Source organism: Colletotrichum abscissum (assembly GCF_030869225.1).
Source record: "Colletotrichum abscissum strain IMI 504890 chromosome Unknown Scaffold_57.1, whole genome shotgun sequence".
NCBI classification, from domain to species: domain Eukaryota; kingdom Fungi; phylum Ascomycota; class Sordariomycetes; order Glomerellales; family Glomerellaceae; genus Colletotrichum; species Colletotrichum abscissum.
In genome coordinates this window covers 192536-211223 of record NW_026850500.1, presented here as the reverse complement: position 1 = coordinate 211223, position 18688 = coordinate 192536, and the positions used below count along the sequence as shown (strand labels likewise).

The window sequence follows — 18688 nt, the reverse complement described above, 5'->3', positions numbered from 1 at the left end:
ATATTACGTATTGCATGATTATCAGTCTTGTGTTCGCTTAAGAAACGTCCTGCATCGCGACTTGCGCAGAAGAAACCAGCGAGTTTCTGAACAAAGAAAGGCTAGAGGTGAGATAACCATAGTAGACAATTTCATGGCGTGTTTTTTTTTTGCCGCAACGCCATTAAACATAAGAAAATCCGACAGAAAGAAAGGAAAGAGTGCTGTAGAAGCATTTTTCGGACTATTTGGCGGCCACGTTCACCGTGGCGACGCCAAAGAGGCGCAAGTTCAGGCAAGCCACAATGTTCGGGCCCGTCAAGGACAGGTTCAAACAATCCGAGGCGATGCCGTTGGATAAGAGGCCGAGCGAAGTCACGCAAGAGATGAGGTTTGGTGCGCTGACTGTCACTGACACGCCACCAGTCGCGTCGACGCCCAGGTTGACACAGCTCTGCGGTAGCGACGTGATACACTGCGAAGCCAGCGAGTTCTGGATACATTGAGCGTACGACTGTGTCTGGGCTCCGAGGAGACTGCCCACCAGGCCGGTAATGCTGCCGAGGGTACAGCCCAAACCGGAAGCCAAATTTGATACCGTGTTTCCCAAGGCGCTGACGACGAGGCCAGCCTGGCAGAGATTGAGGTTGGCATTGATTTCCGACGTGGAGAGTGTGACATCCAGCAGAGCACCGCAGGCTGCCGGAGCGCGGGCGCAGGCTGTGCCGGAAGGACACAATACTGTGCTCGCCAATCCGGCGACTGTTTGACCGACTGGTAGTCCGAGAGCTCGTTCGAAACAGTTGAGAACGGCCGCGCCTCCTTGGTTGGTGACGCTGGATATGATACAGTTGCCTGCTGTCGTGATGGAACCAAAGACTCCAAGGTTGGCGAAGCATAGAGCGGCGTTGGTCTGGACATTGACGAGCGTCTGGCTGGATGCCGCCAGGTTGGCGCAGATTGATGGAAGTCTCGTGAGACAGGTACCCGCCAGAGCAGTCTGTATACATCTGACGTGGTTGTATCCCAGGATGTTTCCTAACAGAGCAACTTGTTGCAAGTTGAGACAGTTGCTGACGGTTCCAATGTTGGCGGTCGCGCCCAAAGCTGCAGTACAAAGATCGAGCGTCGACTGAGAGTATGATTGCAAGATGACACCCGTGAGACTGGCGCAAGCAGGAGGCAAAGTGATTGCGGATCCAGTTGATGGTAGACAAGTCGGGGCTGCGACACCCGTAGGCGTCGGGACACAGCCGGATGGTGCGTATGAGCTGGTGACGACACGGCTTGCCGATGCGAGTGCCGTCTGCTGCAGGACTGTGTTTCCAACAGTCGTGGTCCGCGTGCCTGTGAAGGCACCAGTGACTCCCGTGAGGATTGTGGTGTACGATGTGCTTGAGGGGAGGGCGGTCTGCTGGACGACCGTGTTGCCAATGGTGGTGACTTGAGTGCCAGTAAAGGTGCCGATCACACCGGTGACCACCGTTGTGTAAGAGACTGGAGGAATGGCCGTCTGTTGAAGGACGGTGTTACCGATGGTCGTGACTGCAGTTCCGGTAAAGGTGCCCGAGACTCCCGTGAGGATTGTGGTATACGGCACGGCAGTCTGAGCGAGGACCGTCCTCGTTGCTCCGGAGCCCGCGAGGGTAGTAAGAGAGGTTCCGGCAAACGTGCCCGGAACACCAGTGGGTACCGTGTTGTAGAAGACCTGCGGCAGAGCCGTCTGGGCGATGACTGTATTACCGATAGTAGACAGAGAGGTTCCGGTAAAGGTTCCAGTAACCCCCGTGACGACCGTGGTGTAGGGAATGGCTGTCTGGGCAACGACTGTCTGAGTAGCTCCAGAGCCCGAGAGAGTGACCAAAGACGTTCCGGCAAAGGTGCCCGGCACGCCTGACGGGATGGTCGTGTAGAAGATCTGAGGCAGGGCTGTCTGAGCGAGAACCGTGTTTCCGATCGTAGACAGGGAAGTTCCGGTAAAGGTGCCAGAAACTCCAGTGAGGACCGTCGTATACGGAATGGCGGTCTCTGCCACGACAGTTCGGGTGGCTCCGGTTCCGGAGAGAGTGACCAGCTGAGTACCGGCAAAGGTGCCTGCGACTCCCGAGGCGACCGTGGTATAGAAGATCTGTGGCAAGGCTGTTTGGGCAAGCACCGTGGCCACGCTTCCGACGGCGGGAAGCGTTGATAGCTGCGTTCCCGTGAAGGTGCCGGTGACTCCCGTGGGTACGGTAACGTACGAAACCACAGGCAAGGCCGTTTGAGCGAGAACGGTCGCGACGCTTCCGACGGCGGGCAAAGTAGACAACTGCGTTCCAGTAAAGGTGCCAGTGACGCCAGTAGGAACAGTAACGTAGGAAACGACGGGCAAGGCTGTTTGAGCCAATACTGTGGCCACACTGCCGACAGCGGGGAGGGTCGAGAACTGGGTTCCGGTGAAGGTGCCAGTGACGCCTGTAGGCACCGTGACATACGATACCACAGGCAAGGCTGTCTGAGCAAGAACAGTGGCAACGCTGCCAACAGCCGGGAGGGTTGAGAACTGCGTGCCAGTAAAGGTGCCTGTGACTCCTGTTGGAACAGTCACGTACGAGACAACTGGAAGAGCTGTCTGGGCCAGTACCGTGGCCACGCTTCCGACGGCCGGCAATGTCGACAAACGGGTGCCTGTGAACGTGCCAGTAACGCCAGTCGGAACGGTCGTGTACGAGATGACTGGGAGAGCGGTTTGTGCCAAGACAGTGGCCACACTGCCAACGGCGGGCAAGGTTGAGAATTGCGTGCCCGTGAAACTGCCAGTGACTCCCGTTGGGACGGTGATGTAGGAGATGACTGGGAGAGCGGTCTGCGCCAAGACGGTTCCGATGGTTCCAGAGACTGGCAAAGTTGACAGTTGGGTACCCGCGAAGGTTCCAGTAACGCCAGTAGGAATCGTGAGATACGAGATGGAGGGGAGGGCAGTCTGGGCAAGGACAGTTCCGATCGTACCGGTAACGGGCAAGGTGGAAAGTTGAGTGCCCGCAAAGGTTTCGGTCACGCCGGTTGGAATCGTGATGTACGAAATAACGGGCAATGCGGTCTCCAGAAGTACCGTCGCAATGGAACCCGTGATCGGCAGCGTGGTTGTCTGGGTGCCGGTGAATGTTCCTGTAACTCCAGTAGGAATCGTAATGTACGAGATGACCGGGAGGGCCGTCTGAGCGAGCACGGTACCGACGGTGCCAGTGACTGGAAGGGTGCTGAGACGGGTTCCTGTAAAGGTTCCGGTCGCTCCAGTGGGAATCGTCACGTAAGAAATGACTGGGAGAGCAGTCTCCAAATAGACGGTGCCAACAGTCTGGCCTGGACCAGTGGTAGGCAAAGTGACTGTAGAGGTGCCTGTGAACGTGCCAGTAACCCCAGTAGGGATGGTGATGTACGAGATGGCCGGAATAGCGGTCTCGAGAACGACGGTGCCGATGCTCTGGCCGGCTCCCGTCGTGGGAAGCGTGACGGTCTGAGTACCGGTAAAGCTGCCGACTACTCCGCTCGTGACGGTAATGTACGAGATGGCCGGAATAGCAGTCTGAAGGACAACAGTAGCGATACTCTGTCCGGCTCCAGTGGTGGGGAGAGTGACGGTTTGAGTGCCTGTGAAGCTGCCCACGATGCCACTGGTGACGGTGACGTAGGAAATGGGCCGGATGGCCGTCTCCAACAACACGGTGCCAACGCTTCCGGTGGCCGGGAGGGTGGTTACCGAGGTGCCAGTGAAAGTGCCAATGACGCCAGTGATAATAGTCGTGTAAGAGACAATGACGGAGCTGGGAATGGCGGTCTGAAGCACGACGGTTCCAAGGCCTCCTCCAACAGCTGGCAGGGTGGTTGTCTGAGTGCCGGTGAAGCTGCCGGTGATTCCGCTGGTGACGGTGAGGTATCCAGTGGGCAGAGCGGTCTGAAGCAGGACGGTTCCGAGACCGCTGACGGCCGGGATCGTCGACGTCTGGGTGCCGAGGAAGTTGCCAGCGACTCCGGTGAGGAGAGTCGTGTACGAGATCGGGATTGCGGTTTGGAGGAGTACCGTACCGATAGTTCCGGTGGCGGGCAGCGTGGTCGCCGACGTTCCAAGGAAGGTTCCGAAGACGCCAGTGACGATGGTGGTGTAGGACGTGGCTGGTGGTACGGCCGTCTGCAGAATAACAGTGCCAAGGGTTCCAGTGACTGGAAGGGTCGTAGTCTGGGTTCCTGTAAAGGTGCCGACGATGCCGGACAGGATGGTGGTGTATCCAGTGGACAAGGCAGGAATGGCGGTCTGCTGAAGAACGGTTCCGATCGTGCCTGTGACGGGGAGAGTAGAGAGCTGGGTGCCGAGGAACGTGGCTCCCAGAACTCCAGTAGGAACGGTGATGTAGGAGGTGACGGGGTTGGGAATGGCAGTCTGTTGCAGAACCGTACCGATAGTGCCAGTGACAGGCAGGGTCGACAGTTGGGTTCCGAGGAATGTTGCTCCCAGAACTCCGGTGGGAATCGTAACATAAGATGTGACGGGGTTGGGAATGGCCGTCTGTTGAAGGACGGTGCCAACGGTCCCAGTGACCGGAAGAGTAGAGAGCTGAGTTCCAAGGAACGTGGCTCCCAGAACTCCAGTTGGGATTGTGATGTAGGAAGTCACGAGAGGAATGGCGGTTTGTTGAAGAACAGTTCCAATCGTGCCAGTAACAGGAAGCGTAGAAAGTTGCGTTCCAAGGAACGTGGCTCCCAGGATTCCGGTCGGTACCGTGATGTACGAAGTGGCAGCGGGCAGAGCCGTCTGTTGCAACACAGTTCCAATCGTGCCGGTAACGGGCAAAGTCGAAAGCTGGATACCCGTGAAGGTAGCTCCCGCGATGCCAGTAGGAATCGTGATGTACGAAGTTGCTGCCGGAAGGGCTGTCTGCTGGAGCACGGTGCCGATGGTTCCAGTAACCGGCAGTGTCGTGAGTTGAATGCCGGTGAAGGTGCCACCGATGACTCCAGTTGGGATCGTGATGTATGAGGTGGCAGCCGGAAGAGCAGTCTGTTGAAGGACCGTACCGATGGTGCCGGTGACGGGCAAAGTGGAAAGCTGGATGCCAGTGAATGTAGCCCCAATAACTCCGGTGGGAATCGTGATGTATGAAGTAGCCGCCGGCAGAGCTGTTTGTTGAAGTACAGTTCCGATAGTTCCCGTGACTGGAAGAGTAGATAGCTGGATGCCGGTGAATGTGGCGCCAGCGACTCCCGTGGGAATCGTAATGTACGAGGTGGCAGCTGGAATGGCCGTCTCCAACAAAACGGTTCCAATGCTTCCCGTAACTGGAAGAGTTGTGGCGCGGGTGCCGACAAATGTCTCGCCAGCGATGCCAGTGAGAATAGTCGTGTAGGAGGTTGTCGGGACGTCCGGAATAGCCGTCTCCAAAAGGACAGTTCCAAGGGTACCGATGACAGGCAGAGTGGTCGCCCTTGTACCAGGGAAGCTGGTTCCGGTGACGCCAGTGAGGATCGTAGTGTACGAAGTCGTGCCGGGGCTCGGGATTGCTGTCTGGAGGACGACAGTGACGAGTCCGGGGGCTGTGGCGGCGGCAGGCAAAGTAGTTGTCTGGGTTCCTGCAAACGTACCAAAGATGCCAGTGACAATGGTGACGTAGGAAGTGTTGATCACGATGACCGAAGAGCTTGAAGACGTGCTGCTGACCGATGGGAGAGCAGTCTGGATGAGAACGGTCGCCACGTTCCCCGTGCCAACGATGGGAAGAGTGGTTGTCTGGGATCCAGCAAAGTTGCCCGGGATGCCTGTGAGAAGCGTGGTGTAGGAGATGGCGGGCAGTGCAGTCTGTAGGACGACAGTTGCCAAGCCGTTGGAACCGACAACAGGCAAAGTGCTGGTCTGGGTTCCGATGAACGTTCCAGGGATACCCGTGAGGACGGTAGTGTACAAGACGCTCGGAAGTGCAGTCTGGAGGAGAACAGTGGCCACGTTTCCGGTGCCGACGACGGGTAGGGTAGTCGTCTGAGTGCCAAAGAAGCTTCCAGCGATGCCGGTGACCAAAGTCGTGTATGACAGACTTGTGGTGGGAATCGGGGTCTGCAGAACAACAGTTCCGAGGCCGTCGATTCCAGTGCCAGGCAGAGTGGTAGTCTGGGTTCCGGTAAAGGTGCCAACAATTCCACTGAAGATCGTAGTGTACGAGGTAGCGGCAGGGAGAGCAGTCTGGAGAACAACTGTTCCAAGGCCGTTGGCGCCGGTGCCAGGGAGGGTGGAAGTCTGCGTGCCGATGAAAGTGCCTGGGACGCCCGTGATGATTGTGGTGTAGGAAGCCGCAGTTGTCGAGGGGACAGCCGTTTGCAAGACAACAGTTCCAAGACCGTTGGTGCCGACCCCAGGAAGGGTAGTTGTCTGGGTTCCAGTGAAAGTGCCAAAGACACCACTGAAGATGGTCGTGTATGAGGTGATTGCGGGAAGGGCAGTCTGGAGGACCACGGTAGCCAGGCCGTCTGGACCAACACCGGGGAGGGTAGTGGTCTGGGTGCCGGTGAAGCTGCCGGGAACGCCGGAGACGATGGTCGTGTACGATTGCACAGCCGATGTGGGAATGGCGGTCTGCAAGACGACGGTAGCCGTGATACCGATGCCGATGCCGACTCCGATGGACGGAATGGGCAGGGTGCTTGTCTGAGTGCCAGTGAAGGTTCCCAAGATACCAGTGACAATGGTGATGTACGTGATGCTGACGCTGCTTGTAGGCGACGAGGTGGCAGAAGGAAGAGCGGTCTGCAAGAGAACCGTTCCGACGCTGCCAGAGATAATTGGCAGCGTGGTCGCCTGCGTACCGATGAAAGTTCCCGGAATTCCAGTCAACAATGTAACGTAGGAGATAACTGGGCTCGGAGTTGCGAGAGCGGTCTCCAAGAGAACGGTGCCAACAGTTCCGGTGATAATGGGGAGCGTAGTCGTCTGGGTACCTGTGAAGATGCCAGGGACTCCAGTCAGGATTGTGGTGTAGGTGACACCAGCGTCGCTCGAAGTCGGCGTGGGAACGGCGGTCTGGAGAATAACGGTGCCAACTCCGTTGGTTCCCGCGGGAAGTGTCGAGGCCAAGGTGCCGGCAAAAGTACCCGGGATGCCCGTGACGATGGTGACATATGAAGCAGCTTGGACTGTGGGAATAGCGGTCTGAATGATGACCGTGGCAAGACCATCAGAACCAGCCGGGAGCGTGGTAGTCTGCGCGCCCAAGAAAGTTCCTGGCACCCCGGAGAGCAAGGTGGTGTATGAGACGGGGCTTGCTGTTGGCAGAGCAGTCTGAACAATGACAGTTGCCAGTCCATCGAGACCGGCAGGCAGCGTTGTCGTTTGTGAGCCCAAGAAAGTGCCCGGGATGCCAGTGAGCAATGTTGTGTACGAAGTTGGGCTTCCCGTTGGCAGAGCTGACTGAATGACAACGGTGGCGAGGCCATCGGGACCAGCAGGAAGTGTTGATGTCTGTAGGCCCAAGAAAGTTCCTGGAAGACCTGTGAATACAGTTGTGTAGGACACTGGGCTGGCTGTTGGGAGGGCAGTCTGGATGACCACAGTCGCGATTCCGTTGGTACCGGCGGGCAAGGTGGAGGTCTGCGCACCAAGGAAAGTTCCTGGAACGCCCGTGAGCACCGTGGTGTACGATAGAGGGCTTGATGTTGGCAGGGCTGTCTGGATAAGAACGGTTGCCAGACCACCAGGGCCAGCAGGAAGGGTAGTCGTCTGGGCGCCCAAGAAAGTGCCAGGAACGCCGCTGAAGACGGTGGTGTACGAGAGCGGGCTGGCTGTCGGGAGTGCGGTTTGAATGACCACAGTTGCAATCCCGTCGGTTCCGGCTGGCAGAGTTGTTGTCAAAGGCGCGGTGAAAGTGCCAGGAACACCAGAGAACAAGGTCGTGTACGACGTTGGGTTTCCAGTGGGCAGGGCGGTCTGAATGACCACCGTGGCGATGCCGTTAGATCCAACAGGCAAGGTGCTCGTCTGAGCGCCGATGAATGTACCCGGTACACCAGTGAGAACGGTCGTGTAGGACGTAGGGCTTGCGGTCGCAGTTGGAAGCGCCGTTTGAATGAGCACGGTCGCGATGCCGTCAAGCCCAGCGGGCAACGTGGTTGTGATGGGCGCGATGAATGTGCCGGGAATGCCAGAGAACAGAGTCGTGTAGGACGTCGGCACACCAGTAGGCAGCGCAGTTTGGATGATCACAGTAGCAACGCCGTCAGGTCCAACTGGAAGAGTGCTGGTCTGCGAGCCCAAGAAGGTTCCAGGGATGCCAGTAAGCAATGTCGTGTACGAGGCGCTTGCTGTTGGGATCGCGCTCTGGACAAGTACGGTAACGAGTCCATCGGGACCGGCAGGAAGCGTGGTTGTCTGAGCTCCGATGAAAGTGCCGGGAACGCCTGTGAAGCGAGTCGTGTAGGAAACACCCGAGGTAGGAAGAGCGCTTTGCACGACAACAGTAGCGAGACCGTCGGGGCCCGCGGGCAAGGTCGTGGTCTGAGGTCCGACGAACGTGCCGGGCACGCCAGAGAAGATGGTGGTGTACGAGACCGGGCTTGCGGTGGGCAGGGCAGTCTGGAGAAGAACGGTTGCGATGCCGTTGGTACCAACAGGCAAAGTCGTCGCCTGGGTTCCGAGGAATGTGCCCGGAATTCCCGTCAAGACTGTAGTGAAAGAAACACCGGCAGACGGGACGGCGCTCTGGACGAGGACAGTTGCCAGTCCATCGGGTCCTGCTGGAAGAGTCGATGTCTGAAGACCGGCAAAGGTGCCAATGATGCCCGTGACGATGGTCGTGTACGAGACAGTGACGCTGGGGCTGGACGTGGCCAGAGGAAGGGCAGTCTGGATGAGAACGGTGGCAGATCCATCATTGCCGGCGGGAAGGGTAGTTGTCTGGGTGCCAATAAAGGTTCCAGGAACACCCGTGATGAGAGTGATGTACGAGATACCGCCAGTGACCGTCGGTGTCGCAACGGAGCTGCTCGTCTCCGTGAGGGGAACGTAGACAATGACCGTGTTGGGCAGGGTAGGATCGCCGCTGATGCTGACCAGAATTGTGGTGGTGATTCTTGTCGTTCCGGTGTAAGGGGAGAAGATGGTGGTGAGGTCACGGCTGAGAATTGAGGTCGGAGCAGATGTAATGGATGGCAGCGAGGCGGACGTGCCAGTGATCTCCGGGACCTGCACAATGACGCTTCCGATGCCAGAGCCCACAGGGGGGATTGAGAAGGTCGTCGCAACAGAGCCGGTGATGGTGAGGGTCGTGTAAGACGCGAGGAGGGCAGTCGGAGTCTGGATGACCACGGTTCCGAGGCCGGTAGGGTCGGCGGCTGGGATGGTAAAGGTCGACGCACCTGGGCCACCAGAGGTGATGGTGGTGAATAAGGCTCCCGGGCTGACAGTGGGTGTCTGGATGACGACCGTTCCGAGGCCAGTGGGATCAACAGCTGGAATCGTGAAAGTGGAAGCGACTGGACCACCAGAAGTGAGAGTCGTGAAGAAGGCTCCGGGGCTGACGGTGAGGGTCGGTGTCTGGACGACAACCGTGCCAACGCCACCAATGATGTTGGGCAGAATGGTGCTGGTCGCAGCAACCGGTCCTCCCGTGGTGATGGTGGTGAAGATGCCAGATAGAATTGACGTGGGCTCGGAGATGATGACCGAGACGATGCCATCCAGTCCGGTGACCGTAGCTGTGGCCGGGAGCGCTCCGGTGCCTGGAACCGTGGTGAAGATGGTCGAAGGAGTGACTCCTGGGAGCAAAGTAGTGCTCGGAAGCTCCACGATGACAGAGACGATTCCACCAAGGCCGCTGGCCGTAGTAGTGGTCGGGAGAGCACCAGTTCCCACAATGGTGGTGAAGACCGTAGTCGGAACCACGAGGCTCTGGCCCGAGGTTGTAGGCTCCAAGAAGATGACGGAAACGACTCCATCCGCTCCCGTGACGGTGGTCGTTGCTGGTAGAGCAGCAGTTCCGGGCAACGTGGTGAAGACCGTAGTCGGAACAGCTCCCGAGGGAAGAGTAGGAGTCTCAAGAATGACAGAGACGATTCCATCTGGGCCGGTGACGGTAGTAGTGGCAGGCAAGACTCCAGTGCCCGGCTGAGTGGTGAAGACCGTAGAGAGGATCTGTCCAAGAGCCGTTGGGGTCTGTACAATGACGGAAATCACGCCATCAGGCCCGGTGATCGTGGCAGTGGCCAAGAGTGAGCCAGTTCCAGGCGCGGTTGTGAAGACCGTGGAAGGAGTATTGGAGGGCAAGCCAGAGGAGACAGTCGGGGTCTGGATGATGACCAGACCAACTCCGGTGGGATCCGTTGGCAAAATAGTCGTCGTTGCCGGAACGAGGCCAGAGTAGCCGCTGGTGACGGTCTGGAAGATGGCAGGAAGGTCAATGATGACTGTCGCTGGGAGGCCGGTGCCGGCGGGAGCAATGGTGGTGGTGCCGGCAGATGGTGCACCAAAGCGAGTTGAAGTAACCTCGGCAAAGACGCCGGGGATATTGACAAGAACCGTGGTTGGATCTCCAGGCTGAGCGGGAGTTTCTGTCTGGATGAGAGTAACGGAGCCGCTGTAAGTATTGAAGACGGTTGTGATGCCACCAATCGTGGGTGACGCCGTGGCCGTGGCCGTGGCCACGCCAGGAACCTGGATCATGATCGTCTGGGCACCATCGGAGCCCATTGGCAGAGTTGAGGTGGCAGTAACACTTAGACCAGGGATCGTCGTCGTGACGAGCACCAAGCGACGGGGGAGACCAAGAAGAACAGTGACCACATCGCCAGGCCTTGACGGAACAAGAGTCGAGATCTGGGTGACGGAAGCCGTGATGAAAGAAGTAATGGTTGTGTACGTAGTGCCGTCCGAGATGGTGAGAGAAGGCGTGCTTGAAGGCACGGCGGTCGGGACTTGGATGAAGACGGTGCCTGGCAGACCAGAGGCAGCGGGAGCGAGCGTCTGGAAGAGAGTTGAGGCGCCAGAGTAGCCAGTCGTGACGGTGATGTACGAGATGATGGACTGAGTGACCGAGATGGCGGGCGTTGTCGTGGCTGTGGCCGTGGCAGTGGGAACCTGGACCACAACGGTCGCAAGTCCATCTGCGCCAGTGACAGAGCCGATGAGGGTCTGAAGAAGCGATCCATCATATCCACTCGTAACAGTCGTGTACGAAACACCGGGCAAAGTGGTCGTGGGCAGAGATGCCGTGCCAGTGGGGATGTTGACGACCACGGTGATGTAGCCGTCAATACCGGGAAGAGAGCCGATGAGAGTCTGGATGAATGAGCCTCCATAGCCGCTGGTGACTGTGGTGTATGAGACCGGAGCCGAGACAGTCGGACTAGAGGTGATGGAGGCTGTTGGCACCTGGATCACGACCGTGGCGAGGCCATCAGCACCAGTAGCGGTACCGATGAGGGTCTGGAGAAGAGATCCAGCGTAGCCACTTGTGATGGTGGTGTAGGAAAGACCGGAAATCGTTGCAGTCGGGGAAGTGAGTCCCAAAGTTGGAGTCTGGATGATGACCGTCGCCAAGCCGTCTGCACCAGTCTGCGTTCCAATGAGAGTCTGGAGAAGGGAGCCGTCGTAGCCACTTGTCACGGTGGTGTACGAAAGGCCAGGAATAGTGGCAGTCGGCGAGGTAATGGCAATCGTGGGCGTCTGAATGACCACTGTGGCCAGTCCATCAGCTCCGGTCTGCGTTCCAATGAGAGTCTGGAGGAGAGATCCAGCGTAGCCGCTGGTAACCGTGGTATAGGAGAGACCCGGAATGGTGGCCGTGGGTGAAGTGATGGCGATGGTGGGAGTCTGGACGACAACAGTAATAAGACCATCGACACCAGTGACTGAGCCGGTCGATGTGGCAATGACAGATCCATCATATCCAATGCTGACTGTAACGAACACGCCAATGCTTCCCGTGATGGTTGGCAATGAGGCGGTAGTTCCAGTCGGCGATAGAACGACCACAGTGACGAGGCCATCCACTCCGGTGAGAACGCCCGTCTCGGTTGCGAGGACAGATCCAGGGTAGCCGCTGGTGATGGTCGTGTACACAGCTCCAAGGGCGCTGGTGGCACTTGGGACCTGGATGACGACTGTTCCGGGGTCTCCGGGGTTGGCCGGAGGAATGGTTGTTGTCAATGGGCCCAGGCCGGTGAAGCCACCACTGGTGACAGTCACGTACGAGATGGCATCCACACTGACTGAGCTGGTGGGAACCTGAACGATGACGGTTCCAAGGTCGCCAGGAGCGCCAGGGGCCACGGTAGTGGTCTGAGGAATGAGGCCGGTGTAGGCACTGGTGACCGTGGTATAAGAGATGCTGTCCGTGTTGAGCACGTTGCTGGGAACCTGAATAATGACCGTGGCAAGTCCGGAGGGATCCGTCGCCGCAGGGGGAATGGTGGTGGTCAAGGTGACCGAGCCGCCATAGGTGCTGAAGAGGGTAGTGAAGAAGCCACCCGGGGAAGCGGTAAGACTGCCAGTGGGGAGGCTCGAAGTATCCAAGATGTCAGGAACTTGAATGACAACTGTTCCCAAGCCCGTGGGGTCCGCGGCGGGAATAGTAGTTGTCAAAGTGACTGAGCCAGGGTAGGTACTGAACACCGTGGTGAACAACGCTCCCAGAGCACTCGTGGCCGTGGGGATCACTCCAGTTTCGGGGATCTGAATAATGACTGTACCGAGACCCGCAGGGTCAGTGGCATCGGGAGGCAGAGTGGTGGCCAAAGTAACAGATCCAGGATAAGTGCTGAAGATGGTGGTGAAGGAAGCAGCCAAAGCACTCGTGGCAGTGGAAATGATTCCTGTATCGGGGATTTGAACGATGACCGTGCCGAGGCCAGCTGGATCTGTGGCAGCAGGAGGCAGAGTCGTGGTGAGCGTGATGGATCCCGGGTAGTTGCTGAAGATGGTGGTGAACGAGGCCGCCAGAGCACCGCCAGAGGAGCTGGAACCTGTGACCTGAGAGTCGGGCACCTGGATGATAACCGTTCCGGTTGCGAGGCCGGCTGGATCCGTGGCAACAGGAGGAATGGTGGTTGTCAAAGTGACCGATCCTGGGTAGCTGCTCACGATAGTGGTGTAGAAGATGCCAGGCGAAGCCAAGAGATCCGAGGTAGTAAGAGGAACCTGCACAACAACAGTACCAATGCTGCCTCCAACCGCGGGATCGATCGTGGTGGTGATCGGAGCAGATCCCGAGAAGAAGCTGACGATCGTCGTGTATGTAATGCTGACGCTGATGGTCGGGCTCGACGTGGCCAGGACATTGGGCAACTGGACGATGACTGTGCCAATGTTGGTAGGGTCGCCGCTAGCCGGAGCAAGGGTCGTCGTGAGAGGAATGTCGCCAGTGTACGTGCTGAAGATTGTGGTGTAGCTGACGACATCGGAGTTGGCAGACGATGTTGGCAACGCAGTGAGGACCGAGCTGGGCTGAAGAATGACAACAGTACCAGTCTCACCAGGCGCGCCGGGTGCAATGGTAGAGGTCTGGATAATGGACCCGTCGTATCCACTGAAGATTGTAGTGAAGGGCACATCAGATGTTGCAGTGGCCTCGGGCTCGAAGAAGATGATGGTGCCAACAGTGTCAGTTCCCGAGGGAGCCTGCGTGGAGAAGGATGGCAACAATCCAGTGTACGTGCTGGTGACCGTGGTGTAAGAAGAAACACCAGGGATCTGAACGCTCGAGCTGGGAACCAGCAGGATGACGGTGCCAACAGCATCGGTGCCCGCGGGAGCTAGAGTCGAGGTCGCCAGCAACGATCCTGCGTATGTGCTGATGATGGTCGTGTAGGAAACGGTGACGCTGGGCGCGGCGGTGCCCGTTGGCTCCAGAATGACGACTGTTCCGGGTCCATCGGTGCCGACCGCCGGGACGGTGGACGTGGCAATGACGGAACCATCATATCCGCTTGTAATGGTCGTGAAAGAGCCAGCGTTGGAAGTCGTGAGAAGCAGAGCGGGATCCAGAATGATGACGGTCGCAGGGTCTCCGGAAACGGCGGGTGGAATTGTAGAGGTCAGGGTCTCGGTTCCGGTGTACGGCCTCGTAATGGTGATGCCCGGGGTGTCGATCGTGATAGGATTGAGAATGATAATAGTTCCCTCGGTATCCGATCCGGTCGGGAAAATGGTCGTCGCGGATGGGATAGCACCCGAGTACGAGCTCGTGATGGTGGTGAAGCTGATGCCCGCACTGCTCGTGGGTACCAGAATGACAACCGCGCCAATTGTCTCCGTGCCCGTGGGCAGAATGGTCGACGTTGAGGGTACAATGCCGGAGTAGCCACTGGTGAGCGTGATGAACTGGCCAGGAGAGGCTCCAAGAGCAGAGCTTGGGACCAGGACGACAACATCTCCAGGCTCGCCCGAGGGTCCAGCGGGGAGAGTGGTAGTCAAAGTGACTGAGCCATCGTAGGTGCTGGTCAACACGTTGGGCAGAGCCGCGGTGGGAGTAGTCAAAGCATCGGTGATGCTTGGGACCAAAATAACGGTAGCACCAGACTCTCCCGAAGGACCAACCGGAAGGGTTGTGGTGAGAGTAACCGATCCAGCATAGGTGCTGGTCAGGATGTTCAAGTCTGCAGTAGGCGTGGGGATGGCACCAGTGAGACTTGGCACCAGAACAACAGTCGGACCAGGCTCGCCTGAAGGTCCAGCTGGCAAAGTGGTTGTTAGGGTGACTGAACCGCCGTATGTGCTGGTCAAGAAGCTTCCCAGCGCAGAAGTAGCGCCAGGAACCAAGACAACGGTCGGGCCAGGTTCTCCCGAGGGGCCAGCCGGAAGCGTGGTAGTGAGAGTGATGGATCCGTCATATGTGCTAGTAAAGAGGTTGGGCAATGCCGAAGTCAATCCAGGAACCAAAACGACGGTAGGGCCAGGCTCGCCAGATGGACCAGCGGGGAGGGTAGTTGTGAGCGTAATGGATCCATCGTACGTGCTCGTGAAGAGGTTTGGCAAAGCACTCGTGAGACCAGGGACCAAGACCACGGTCGCGCCAGGATCGCCAGACGGGCCAGCGGGGAGCGTCGTGGTGAGAGTCACAGACCCGTCGTAGGTGCTTGTGAAGAAGTTTGGCAGAGCAGATGTCGGCAAGGCAGATGTGAGACCTGGAACCAGAACAACAGTAGGGCCAGGCTCCCCCGATGGGCCAGCAGGGAGTGTGGTGGTGAGCGTGATGGATCCATCGTACGTGCTGGTAAAGAGATTGGGCAGCGCCGATGTGGCTCCGGGGACGAGAACAACCGTTGGGCCAGGCTCGCCTGAGGGACCGGCTGGCAAGGTAGTGGTGAGGGTAATGGAGCCATCGTACGTGCTGGTGAATAAGTTCGGCAGGGCAGACGTCGGCAAAGCAGATGTTAAGCCAGGGACCAGGACCACGGTAGGTCCGGGCTCTCCAGATGGACCAGCGGGAAGGGTGGTGGTCAAGGTAACCGAGCCATCGTATGTGCTGGTGAAGAGGCTGGGAAGTCCGCCAACAGAAACGGTTGGGACCAGAATAATGGTCGCACCAGGCTCACCAGAAGGACCGGCAGGAAGCGTAGTCGTGAGAGTGACTGATCCATCATACGTGCTCGTGAAGAGGTTGGGAAGACCACCAACGGAAATCGTCGGGACGAAAATGATGGTGGCTCCAGGCTCACCAGATGGGCCAGCAGGAAGCGTAGATGTAAGAGTAACTGAGCCGTCGTACGTGCTCGTGAACAAACCACCTGCCACATTGGTGGCGCTTGGAACCAGCACAAGTGTTGGTCCAGCAGGCAGGGTAGTTGTGATAGTGGCAGATCCGTCGTACGTACTGGTCAAGACATTTGGTAAGGCTGGAGATCCAGGAATACTCGGGACCAGGACCACAGTCGCAGGGTCTCCCGAAGGGCCAATGGGCAGAGTGGTAGTCAAGGTGACGGAGCCATCGTACGTGCTTGTCAGCACGTTGGGAAGTGCTGGAGCTGTGATGCCAGGAACCAAAACGACGGCGGTTGGGTCGCCAGAGGGCCCAATCGGCAGCGTCGTTGTGATTGTGACTGAGCCATCGTACGTGGACGTAAGAAGGTTGGGGAGACCAGGCACAGTTGCGCTCGGGGCCACACTCGGCACAAGGACCACCTCTGCGGGATCGCCAGACGGACCAATGGGCAAAGTAGTGGTGATGGTAACGGAACCATCGTACGTAGAAGTGAGAACATTGGGAAGCCCAGTCGCAGTCACGCCTGGGACGGCGCTTGGGACCAGGATCACCGTTGCTGGGTCACCCGAGGGACCGATGGGCAAGGTAGTGGTCAACGTGACGGAACCATCGTAAGTCGAAGTAAGAAAGTTGGGCAGTCCAGGCGCGGTGACACTCGGTACAACACTTGGGACAAGGACCACCTCTGCGGGATCTCCTGAAGGGCCGATCGGAAGCGTGGTGGTGAGAGTGACAGAGCCGTCGTACGTAGAAGTAAGCACATTTGGGAGGCCAGCAACGCCAGACGAGGGCACCAAGACCACGGTAGCCGGATCGCCAGAGGGGCCAATTGGCAAGGTAGTGGTAAGCGTGACCGAGCCGTCATAAGTGCTTGTCAAGATATTCGGAAGACCAGCAGCACCCGTGTTGCTCGCGCCAGGTACGAGGATAACCGTGGCCGGATCGCCAGATGGACCGATAGGCAAGGTGGTCGTGAGAGTAACTGATCCATCGTACGTGCTCGTGAGAACATTGGGCAGACCGGCGCCGATCGAAGACGGCACCAGAACAACTGTCGCAGGATCGCCTGAAGGACCAACTGGCAAAGTAGTTGTAAGGGTTACCGATCCGTCGTACGTGCTAGTGAGAACATTGGGCAGACCGGCGCCGATCGAAGATGGCACCAAAACAACAGTTGCCGGATCACCAGAAGGACCAATAGGCAGAGTGGTCGTAAGCGTCACAGAGCCATCGTAGGTGCTGGTGAGAATGTTGGGCAGACCACCAGCGCCATCGCTCGTCGCACCAGGCACCAGGATGACCGTAGCCGGATCCCCGGAGGGTCCGATGGGCAACACCGTAGTGACAGTGACTGAGCCGGCATAGGTGCTGGTAAGCACATTGGGCAGGCCGGGAGCATCCGTTATGGAGGCTCCCGGAACCAAGACGATTGTCGCCGGGTCTCCGGAGGGGCCGGCTGGAAGCACAGTGGTAAGAGTGACCGAGCCGCCATATGTGCTCGTGAGGAGAGTTGGCAGTCCTGGGGCATCGGTGATAGGGCCACTGGGGACCAACACAATCGTCGCCGGATCGCCGGAGGGACCAGCTGGAAGGACAGTGGTGAGTGTGACAGAACCGCCATATGTGCTTGTGAGAATGTTGGGCAATCCTGAGGCGTCCGTAGGAGTGACGCCAGGAACCAAGACGATTGTAGTTGGGTCGCCAGAGGGTCCGATCGGAAGTACGGTTGTGAGAGTGACTGAGCCGGCGTAAGTGCTCGTAAGCACATTAGGCAGTGCTGAGGCATCCGTGATAGTGGCTCCGGGCACCAGGATGATGGTGGCGGGATCACCAGAGGGACCAACCGGTAAGACAGTGGTCAAGGTAACAGAGCCAGCGTAGGTGCTCGTCAAGATATTGGGTGACCCAGGTCCAGCCGTGATAGTAGGGACACTGCTGGGTACCAGAATGACCGTAGCCGGATCACCAGACGGCCCAATGGGAAGGGTAGTCGTGAGGGTGACCGAACCACCATAGGTACTGGTGAAAAGGTTGGGGAGGTTGATGCCAATCGAGAGGTCGATGAGCGGAGGAGTGCTTGGCACCAGAATGACGGTGGCAGGATCTCCAGATGGGCCAACTGGCAGCACTGTAGTGATGGTAGATGGACCTCCATAAGTGCTGGTAAATAGACCTGGAAGGTTGATACCAATAGAAATATCAATGAGTGGAGGAACGGCGCTGCTGGGTACCAAGATGATGGTAGCAGGATCTCCAGATGGTCCCAAAGGTAAGACCGTGGTGAGAGTGACTGAACCACCATACGTGCTGGTGAGCACATTGGGTAGACTGGGTGCAGGCGTGATGGTAGGAGTGGCACTCGGGACCAAGATAACAGTAGCCGGGTCACCGGAGGGGCCGAGGGGCAAGACGGTAGTAAGAGTCGCCGAGCCTCCGTATGTGCTCGTAAGCACGTTGGGAAGACCAGGCGCGGGCGTAGTAGATGGTGTACCACCCGGCACTAAGATGATGGTGGCCGGGTCTCCAGACGGGCCAAGAGGCAGAACCGTCGTGAGAGTGACTGAACCATCGTATGTGCTTGTAAGTACGTTGGGAAGACCGGGAGCAGCTGTGATGGAAGGAATCGTGTTCGGGACCAGGATGACAGTCGCCGGATCGCCCGATGGCCCAATGGGGAGAGTGGTTGTGAGAGTGACCGAACCATCGTAGGTGCTGGTAAAGACATTGGGAAGACCAGCGCCAGTTGTACCAGAGCCGGGCACGAGAACAACAGTTGCTGGGTCCCCAGAAGGTCCAATGGGCAAGACGGTAGTAAGAGTAACCGAGCCTCCATATGTGCTTGTAAGCGCATTAGGGAGGCCGGGAACCGCCGTGATAGAAGGAATAGTGCTGGGAACCAACACAACCGTGGCGGGATCACCGGAAGGCCCAATAGGCAGAGTGGTCGTAAGGGTGACTGATCCATCATAAGTGCTTGTAAGCACATTAGGTAGACC

The 18688-nt window shown here is 58.1% G+C and overlaps 1 protein-coding gene across 1 annotated transcript in view; it reads right to left on the bottom strand.

The window, feature by feature from the left end:
* Positions 1-223: 223 nt before the first annotated feature.
* CABS01_14755 (UbiD family decarboxylase) overlaps positions 224-18688 on the bottom strand; it is a gene marked incomplete at both ends in the record, with an annotated part of 28555 nt that continues 10090 nt past the window's right edge. The window contains 2 exons of the mRNA XM_060548093.1: positions 224-9750; positions 9802-18665. Of these exons, the coding sequence (XP_060393032.1) occupies positions 224-9750; positions 9802-18665 (18391 nt within the window). The remainder of the gene's footprint in view (positions 9751-9801; positions 18666-18688) is intronic.